Below are 9,851 nucleotides of genomic sequence, written 5' to 3' on the forward strand. Positions count from 1 at the left end.
TGATGATATTTTAAAATGTTTTAAAGATACATTGCGTGAAGGTAATCACAGAATTATTATCATACAAGGAAGCTTCTTTGTGAAGTAGGCTTAGGATATGAGCAAATTGATGTTTGTCAATATGATTGTGCTCTGTTCTATCACTACACCATATATGGCCTATCACAACCCCTCATCCCATAAATGTTACCTGGTATGTTACCTGGTATGTTACCTTTACTATGCTCCTTATCACATAATTTAACATTGTGTTTTTAATGTTACCTTAGCCAGTAAAAAGTGTTAAAGTTTGTAACATAGATGAATACGTGTTACCTTAGAGTACTTAAAGATAGATATAATATATTTTAAAGATAAATATAATTTTTTCAAGAATTTAAGGTGATGTAAAATGTAATAATGATGATATACAAATATTATACATAAAAAAATGTAAAAAAATTAAAATGGAACTTGAAAATTAATTAATTTATAAAATATAAAATCAGTTTTATTTTCAATTTAATTATTTAAGATAAAAATAAAAATACTACAAATTTCCCCAATTTTCTAATATAAATATTTTAACAAGAATGCAAGGTAATATACGATTTTAATATATAGAATGATATATGAATTTTCTAAATAACAAAAATTATAAAAAAAAATATTGAAAGTAATTAAATATTAAAATCTAAGTAAATTCTCATTTTATTTATAAATGAAAATAAAAATATACAAATATCCTCCAATTTTAATATGAGTATTGAAATATAAATTTTTACAAAAAAATATAAGGATATAAATGTACGAATTTAAATAATGGAAAAAAATAAATAATAAATATTTTTTAAGTTGAATTTTAAAATAAAGTAAATAAAATATTAAAAATTAAAAAATAAGAAGCGGGCCGAAAATTTTGGACTAAAACAGAGGCCCGCTAAAACTCAAAAATTAACATAAGCTCTCACATTTCTCAATGTCTATCCGCTCGTTGATTCCCTCCTACACTTATAGCCTCTCATCTTCTCTCTATCTGTCTTCGCAATGTCTCAATTTCACTCATCTGCTATGTTAAAGTTCATTCACTTCTAAGATCTATTAGGGTTTTGGATTCTTCAAACATTATGGTCTTCAATTCGGCTTTAGCCGAAATTAGGGTTCTTGTGTTTGAATTTGGGATTTTTTTATTAAATATGTTTCTTCACTTAATTTTTTCAATTTTACTCTGTTATTTATTTGGTCAATTTGTTTCAGGACTTACTGCTTCCTTGGTTTGGATTATTGATTCCTTGGTTTGGTTGAATTAGGGCTTCATTAGTTTAAGGTACTTCTTCGCTGTTGGTTCTTTTGTAAGTACTACCAGGTTTGTCCATAATGTTTTCTGATAGTATTATATTGATAATTTTATTTTAATTGCATTGGCAGGGTCTTTTTTATATCAAGTATCAATAATTATGCGGTTGCAGGGTGGACGTGTAAGTAATGAGATTTCATTTCACATCTTTCTAGTACCCTAACAATGATTATGTCAAGTAAATGGAAATATGTCTTCTAAATTTTTGTATTTTTGATGATAAAGTTTGTTCAGATTAGTAGTTACTGAAATTCTGTATTAAGATTTTAGTTTATCGAAAATGAATTTTTGTATCGAATCATGTTTCCAGTTGTGTATAAACAACTTTAAAGTTTATCTGAATAGCTAGAATTGGAAATTTTGAGGAGGTTAAGCCTTTAGATACTTTTTTTCTTGTAGATTGTTTGCTGTGACGGATGATATATTCTGCTTGTTTCAATACCACATTGAAAATGTTGCACACCTTAAGCAAAAGTATGGATTGGGCAAGAATGCTAATGAAGTTATTATTATTTTAGAGGCTTACTGTACTTTAAGGGATAGAGGCCCTTATCCTACAGATTTGTGCTTCAAGGTTTCTCCTGGCTGTTGTCCCTCTCCCAGATTATTGTATGTCAGAGAAGAACTCAATTTCTTTACATATTTTTTTGGTCTAGTACTAATTAAGTCTTTGTCTACATTGTTTTGTTCTATTTCTGCCAGGAATCTAAACGGGGAGGATCTGAGCTCCCTAAACAAAAAGGACCTTGATTCACTGGAAATACAGATTGATTTCTCCTTAAATCAGATTAGATCAAATAAGGTAAACCTGTTAGCTTACCTTACTTTTTAGTTTCTTTATTTGAACTTAATAACTCACTAGATTGCTTGCATAAACATGAGCTGTCTAAGTTTATTTCCCAAGTTTCCCCCTGTTATAGATTTATTAACCTATGATAGATGACGAGTGTGTGTAACTGTAATAGAGATGTGTGTCAAGTTCAATTTATATCTAGATAATGGGAAATTCTCTCATGGTGAACCTAAATTTTTGAACCCGAGTACGTCCTGGAATTCAAATAATAGCTATGTATAAATGATAGTTAGGAAAGAAACGAAATGCCTGACTATCAAGCTAATCTGTAAGATGTGCATTGAAGACAGTTCTTCCTGAGCAAAAATTGTTTTTCATGTTTACCTGAGCTGCGGAGCAAGAGTATTTTTAATTGTGCTCACAAAAATGTATATGCTGTATTTATTTTATGTCATTGTCTATTATTACTGTGAAACTTTGTGCAATGCTACAGAATGTGATAATCATGCATCAAGAGGAGATTCTTCTTTTAATGAAATTTGTCATTCGAAAGATGCTGATACGCCGATTGTTGAAATTCCTGCTGATTTTAATGAAGATCAAGTAAGCAACTCTATTATCCAGATAGACAAACCGTATCCAATAGATTCAGAATATTCAAGTGAGCAACTGTAGTTTCTATTTTTCCAGTTTGTATTTTTTTAGATCATTACTCTACTATTATTGTAGCAAAATAGTAACTTCTGATGTCACCTTTAGGAGGCTTGCCTGTCCAACGCCAATGTGCTAATGCAAATGTTATGCGAGATGATTGTGGAACTCCAGTTCCCAAAGATGATAGGATAGAGCCAGGGCCACTTCAGAAAAATGATGGTTCAAGTAAGTTGATAACTAATATTTCATGTGTGATTAACAGATAGTCTATGAAAGTTAATTATGTGTACAATTATCATTAGGTCCAGGAGATTTACCTGTTGAAAGTCCCAGTCGTGTTGATTCTAATGATAAAGGTGGTGAACTTGAAACACCTTATGCCAGTGTATGCTTCAATAAAGGTGGTAAAGCATAATAAGATCCATGTAAATATTTTCAAAATTCAGTTGTTATGGGTGAAGTTTGCTTTCTTGAATAATATTGTATTGTTTTTATGATCACCATTATTTCAGAATACTTATCAGCCCCTACTACTTCAAATTAGGTATGCTACTGCAAGTGCACGCTCAGATGGACTTTTTCTGCTTTGTAGAGGGAGGGATGCTAACAGTATGGTGAGAGTTATACCTTTTAGTTTCTCAAGTAGTTCTTAAATTTATTTTTTGATGTGTCTTCGATGTTCTTTGCTATCTAGTCACTTGCTACTTGGTTGCTTGAGACATAATATACAGTACACAGCTAACTTGGTTGCTTGAGAAAATGATGTATTGTACCTCGCAGAAATCTTATCTTTTATGCACAAAAATTTGTGACTGTCTGTTTTCATTTTGTCTACTGCAACAGTAGATTTTATCACGATCCGAATGATGGCTGGTACTATAGCACTAGTAATGGACTCTACTACAAATTTGAGAATGGAAATTATGTGCTATTAGAATCTGTCGAGGTATTAGTACACTTTTCTTCTTTGTTCCTTTTTTACCTTGAGTATTTTGGGACCGCGTTTCCCTCTTGTTAAAAACCGTAAATTTAAAAATAATGTTTGTTGGCCTGGGAATTTTTATTGCTACTGCTTCTGCATTGCTCACTTCCATGCTTTCTGTCTCTCCTCGCACCTTTTCCTGGACCCTTGAAGGTATATGCCTTTCCTATTTTTTCATTTATTTGTTTCTTTGCTTGATTTACTGTTTCAATTTAATTTTGTGTTGTGCATAGGGTACATATATTATTTTGTTATTTATATTTATTTCAAAGTTTGTTTTGTTAGTATTTGCTGGTTTGCTACTTTCAGTATTTCTTTAAAAATTATACTTTCATGGAGGATGTGTTAATATGAAAATATAGTTTTTTTAATTCATGTCGGGAAAACAACCATTTGTACCATCTTACTGGACTAAATAGGAGTAAGAGGCATGTACTTGGTCTGTAGTATAGACTATGTAGTACATATTAGAGAGGAATCTATATGTTTGATATGGTAGCATTGTTCATCTAACAATCCTGTTATACTTTAGATGGTGGTAGCATTGTTCATGTTTGCTGGTTATTAACTAAGTTATTAACTATGTTTGTTGGTTCAATTTCTTTCTTGCAAATAACTTAGTTAATATTTCAGGGAACAAAGAAGACTTACAAGAGAAAGCTTCACGTGTATAAAAAGGAAAACGCCTAGATCGTGGAGTCGTGGAGAAAGTGAAGCAAATTTAAGCATTAGCTTCTAGTAGTACTTTTTAAAATTTATAATCTTGGGCTGTTGTTAAGTAAAAAATGTGAACTAGTTTATAGTTAGTTTTGACATTTAATTTGGTTGTATATTTGGATGTTTACTTTTTGGGTAGGATGCATTATTTTGCAGTTATGAAATTGTATAAATGAGATTATTCAGTTTACAGAATAAGCATTTCAATTTGTTTATGCTAAAGTGTTACAATAGCCTCCTAAACTGTTACCATATTATGTTTAAAATGTTTTATTAGGCTAGTTATAATGTTACAATAGCTTCTCAAAGTGTTACATTAGGTTCTATGGGCCCACTTGCCACGTTATCAAGACAACTCAACACTGTGGGCCCACACTTGGCATGTCAGCTAGACGGTGAGACCCACTTTTTAAAAACATTTTAAAACTCTAAGGTAACATAAAAACAAGTTACAACTGATCTCTTTTTTTGTTGCATTAGCAAGCTAAGGCAACATATAAACAAGTTAAAACACGATGTTTCCTTAGACACCAAAGATGTTACCTTAGACCTCTAAGGCAACATGGAAAAACCTATCTTTAAGAAACTGTTACCTTAGCTTAAAAGTGGGGCAAGAGCAACATATTTACCCCCTAATGCAACGTTTTTTTGGTGTTACAGTAGGCATTTTATGGTGTAGTGTATGGTGAAAATGTAAATTATATATCATGTCCAGTGTGTAAGTCTAGTCGTTATATACGAAATAAGATTCCACATAAACGACTTAGATGGTTCCCAGTGAAAGCTCGACTCAAGAGATTTTTTAGTTCCAAACACACTTCTAAAGATATGCGATGGCATAAAGAAGTGCGTAAAGAGGAACCTGGTATCTTACGCCATCCGCCTGATGGGATGGCTTGGAAGCACTTTGACAACATTTATCCTGACTTTGCTATTGATTCCAAAAGCATACAAATGGGATTGGCATCAGATGGATTTAACCCATTTTCAAATCTATCATCATCCTATAGTTTGTGGCCTGTGATATTGATTCCTTACAACATGCCACCTTGGGCTTCCCCGAATGGTACAAACTACCTCATGTCGTTACTAATTCCTGGTCCGAAATCTCCTGGAAAAGATTATGATGTGTTTTTATAACCATTAATTAAAGAACTTAAAGAGTTATGGCATGGGATTGATGCATATGATTCATATGGTGTGCATATGTTTAAATTGAAAGATGTGGTATTATGGACGATTAGTGATTTTCCTGCTTATGCGTACTTGTTTGGGTGGAGTACTGCTGGAAAATTAGCATGCCCTGTTTGTTTAGAAGATAGAAGATCTCGAAGAATAACTGACAAACAATGTTTTACAGGACATCGATGTTACTTGAGTGCTAACCATTCATGGAAAAGGAGCAAAGATTATGATGGATTTAGTGAGTTGCGTGATCCTCCAAGAACTTTTACTGGTGAAGATATTTTGAAGCAACTGGAAGAAGTTCATGTACGTACACCAGGTAAAGCACCAAACAACTCATCTAGAAAATGTAAACGTGGAGCCAATGAATTAAATGGGAGTAAAAGAAGTGTTCTTTTTGACTTGTCATATTGGTCAACACTCTTACTGCGACATAATCTTGACGTCATGCATATAGAAAAAAATGTTTGTGATAACATTGCAGGCACACTTCTGGATATTGAGGGTAAAACAAAGGACAACTTGAAAGCGCGTAAAGATTTGCAAGATCTCAATATTCGTGAAGAACTTTGGTTAAAGAAGACAGCTTCTAATAAATACGAAAAACCTCATGCTAGTTACACTTTTACAAGAGAAGAATGCAAGAGTTTTTGTCAATTCATTCGCACAGTAAGATTACCGGATGGGTATGCTTCAAATATAAGTCGATGAGTTACAGATAATAATAAGCTCAAAGGTATGAAAAGTCATGACTGTCATGTGTTACTTTACAAGATATTGCCTGTTGCTATATTGCCTTATCTAACGAAGAATATACGTGGCACTTTGATTGAGCTATGTCAATTTTTTTAAAAAGTTTGTGCTAAAACAATCCGAATTTCCGATATTGAAGAATTGAAGCAGGGAATTGTTATAATTTTATGTAAGTTGGAGAAAATATTTCCGATGTCATTTCTTACCATAATGGTCCACCTTTGCGTACAATTACCTAATCAGGTATTGCAAGGTGGACCCGTTGCTCCAAGATGGATGTTTGGAACGGAATGCCATATGGGTTTGTTTAAGCGATATGTGTGAAATATGGCTCGACCAGATGGTTCCATTGTAGAAGCTTTTGTTGTAGATGAGGTTGTTAGTTTCTTAACAAGATATGTTTCGAACATAGACACAAGATTTACTAAACTTGAACGTAATTGGGATTCATCTCTTACAAATCACAAGTTAGAAGTCTTTAATTCTAGTGTTCGTCTTTTAGGAGCATCTTCTATTCAATTGCTACAAAGTTGGAAGAGTACCATTCAATGGTATATATTAAACAACTGTGCAAATGATATTCAAGGATATATCGAGTAAGTGCTGAATTTTTTCATAGATAAATAGTAAACTTTTAATTACATACCATTAATATACTTATCATTTAATTGACGTATGGTACTTGTATGTAGTGATCATAAAAAGATATTGTAAGGCAGAGGCATTTCACATTTAAATATTGATAATATGCTGAAGGAAGAGTTTCCATCGTGGTTCAGGAAGAACGTAAAATATTATATTTGCCGATTTAATAATATTTTTTTTGTTAAATGCTTATTTCAGAATTTACTAATGTGGCAACTAATATCATATAATATGCTTTATCTTTTTAGATATCTCAAACGAAAGTGCAAAAACCAACTATAATCAGTGATGATTTGTATGCCTTATCTCAAGGTGCGTTGGAACGATATCATAGTTATCAAAGTTGTGTGGTAAATGGTGTTCAATTTTGTTGCAAAGAGTATGATGATACTCTTCAAACACAATGTTCAGGAGTTTGCACAGAAGGGGATCATAATAATGAGAACATCCTATATTATGGGTTCTTGATTGAGATTCTGGAATTATCATTCATTTTTTATCGAAAAATTTACTTATTTCGCTGCAAGTGGTTTAACTCTGACCCAAAAGACAAATCAGTGTATAAGGAAAATGATCTTACATCCATTAATACTAAATCAAATTGGTATGTGAATGAACCATTTATTTTGGCCAACCAAGCTCAACAAGTTTTCTATCTTCTAGATATGAGACGTGGTTCAAATTGGCGTTTTATTCAAAAAGTTAATCATCGAAATGTTTATGATATTCCTGAAACATCTGAAGTGGTTAGTAATATACCAAACAATGATGTATTTCAAGCAGATGAATCAGTCCAACTACCACCTTTTCGGCCAGTGGAGGATTGAATTGATTATTTATTTTTAGTTCGGCAAGATGTTGTAGCTGTAACTCTTACAGACCAACTTGTTGCTGATTTATTTTCTAGAACTGAAAACCAGCATATTGCTGATAATAATGATTTAGAAGGAGATGTAGAAAATGAAATTGATGACGACGGAGATATGTTTTTAAATAATGAAGAATTATGTTCAAGTGATGATGATAATGAAACCTCCTCTGAAATGGAATCAGACGCATGAGGATATTAAGGTCAAATTTCTTGAAATGAAAAAAGGTAAATATTCTTTACCACTCTGTTATTGCATATTGTTATTTCTTAATTAACAAGTAAATAGTGTTCTGATTAATTTTATTGGTTACAGGTATGAAATATCAGGTATGCACTTCAGTTTTTCTTTGTTCTTAGTAGTGTGGTTTGGATTGTGATGCGTAATATGGTTCGTTGAGATCTATATATCCTTTAGTGTAAGAAATATAGTTGTAGATATTGTTGATAGTATATATACTTAAGAGAAAATGTATTTTTTTTACTTTAGTGATGCTCTGCACAGTGGCGGAGCCAGGAGGTTTACCTCATGGGGGCACCATACAATCTCGTTATAAATTTGTAATACCATATCTTGATTAAAAACACATTTTTAGTTAATAAAGTTTTAATATTTTCAATTCTTGTTTGATGAAATATGAAATATATAGAAGACACTCCCTGGAAGAAACGCTAAGGATATTATGGATACCGATTATCTGGACTCTGCTTTCCTTTTCTATGATGAGAACAAGTAGTTGGTTCAAGTTAAAGTCAGGGACTGTCTTGATACTAAAAAGCTGGGATATATTTACCAAGATGTTCCACTTCCATGGCTCAGATCCAGTCCTGTCTGAAAGAGTAAAAAGCCTAAGAAAGGAGGGCGCGGTCTGCCAATGCTGCTGAAGCACCAACACCTAGTGCACTGCCTAAAGTTCTGGATAGAATCCTGAAAGTTAACGTTCCCAAGCCCAAAAAATCGAGGACTCAAGAGGAGAAGGAAGACGAGGATGAGATAGTGGAGATAGACGGGATTGAATATGATGGAGATGAGTATATTAAATTTGATGTTTACATTAACGACGAAGATGAAGTAGACATTGGACCTCAAAATGCTGAGTTCGCATGGGCCTTCTCCAATGTGCCATTTAAAGTGAGTAAAAAAGTGAAAACCATCCTGAATTTGGGAATAACGGAGCTTCTCGAGGACTTGGGAGCTGATGATGATTAAGGCCTGGTGGTGGCCTTGGTTCCGAGAACTGGGAAAGGGAAAGTCACCATTGAAAGTGTCAAGATTCGGTTCTCTTCTTAATTAAACATTTTTTCTGATCAACAATAATATTGCCGGTCATTAGCTTGCAAGAGTTAATCCTGTACGGCTTGTTTTGTGTGTCTTTCATTCTATTGTTTGTTTTCAATCATCGTCTCTAGGATCATATATGATCTTTGGCTGTTCTGTTGATCTATAATAAAATCTCTCAATGTAAGCATCAACTATTAATCCGAGTTTCTGATCTTCTTGTTTTTCTAGCTAACAACATTGGTTCTTAATGTCACACATGTCTTTTTTACATCAAAGTATACCAATTAATCATCTATCAGTCATTACTATTGTCAGGTTACATTCTCCGGTCCAGTTTTCAAGCATAGTTCAATTAAAAAAAGAGGTGGAAAGTGGGGCACCTCGATAAGTATTTACATGCAACTGTTATTTCATTTGTAGGTTTAACATTAAAAAAATTTCTCTTTGGGCGCACGTGACCGGAGGTGTCTGGGTGTAGCTGCGCCACTGGCTCTGCATATTTGGATTTTTTGCTGGTATGGTTGGTGTCCTGTTATAAGGTTTAATGTTTTTAGTGGTTTATTTTTTTTTTGGTAGTGTATACATTTCAGTGCTTAGAATTTTTGTTGAGTCATGGTATGAGGTTTGATATTTTTT

At 32.9% G+C, this 9,851-nt stretch overlaps 2 protein-coding genes and 1 pseudogene across 16 annotated transcripts; all 3 read left to right on the forward strand.

The window, feature by feature from the left end:
• Positions 1 to 975: 975 nt before the first annotated feature.
• Positions 976 to 4,645, forward strand: LOC141661457 (uncharacterized). 15 transcript variants are annotated; one of them, XR_012549950.1, is made up of 10 exons: positions 976 to 1,306; positions 1,408 to 1,457; positions 1,736 to 1,945; positions 2,039 to 2,138; positions 2,623 to 2,790; positions 2,889 to 3,008; positions 3,086 to 3,208; positions 3,328 to 3,397; positions 3,627 to 3,918; positions 4,399 to 4,644. XR_012549950.1 is itself a non-coding variant. In XM_074468470.1 (10 exons), the coding sequence occupies exons 6-10, from the start codon at positions 2,930 to 2,932 to the stop codon at positions 4,453 to 4,455; spliced, it is 411 nt and encodes a 136-aa protein (XP_074324571.1). In that variant the 5' UTR covers positions 976 to 1,306; positions 1,408 to 1,457; positions 1,736 to 1,945; positions 2,039 to 2,138; positions 2,623 to 2,790; positions 2,889 to 2,929; the 3' UTR covers positions 4,456 to 4,645. The 15 variants fall into 15 exon arrangements, 4 of the variants coding, with proteins under 4 accessions (XP_074324571.1, XP_074324570.1, XP_074324572.1 ...); XR_012549951.1 differs by having other exon boundaries at positions 3,630 to 3,918; XR_012549944.1 differs by having other exon boundaries at positions 3,086 to 3,187.
• A 665-nt stretch (positions 4,646 to 5,310) lies between these two features.
• On the forward strand, positions 5,311 to 7,892 carry LOC141660047 (uncharacterized). Its single transcript, XM_074467009.1, has 4 exons — positions 5,311 to 5,548; positions 5,636 to 6,353; positions 6,664 to 6,721; positions 7,314 to 7,892. Exons 1-4 carry the CDS (start codon positions 5,311 to 5,313, stop codon positions 7,890 to 7,892), a joined length of 1,593 nt encoding a protein of 530 aa, XP_074323110.1.
• Positions 7,893 to 8,061: 169 nt separating this feature from the next.
• Positions 8,062 to 9,224, forward strand: LOC141660048 (polyphenol oxidase, chloroplastic-like; annotated as a pseudogene).
• Positions 9,225 to 9,851: the final 627 nt, after the last annotated feature.

Source organism: Apium graveolens, chromosome 5 (genome assembly GCF_009905375.1).
Source record: "Apium graveolens cultivar Ventura chromosome 5, ASM990537v1, whole genome shotgun sequence".
Classification (NCBI taxonomy): domain Eukaryota; kingdom Viridiplantae; phylum Streptophyta; class Magnoliopsida; order Apiales; family Apiaceae; genus Apium; species Apium graveolens.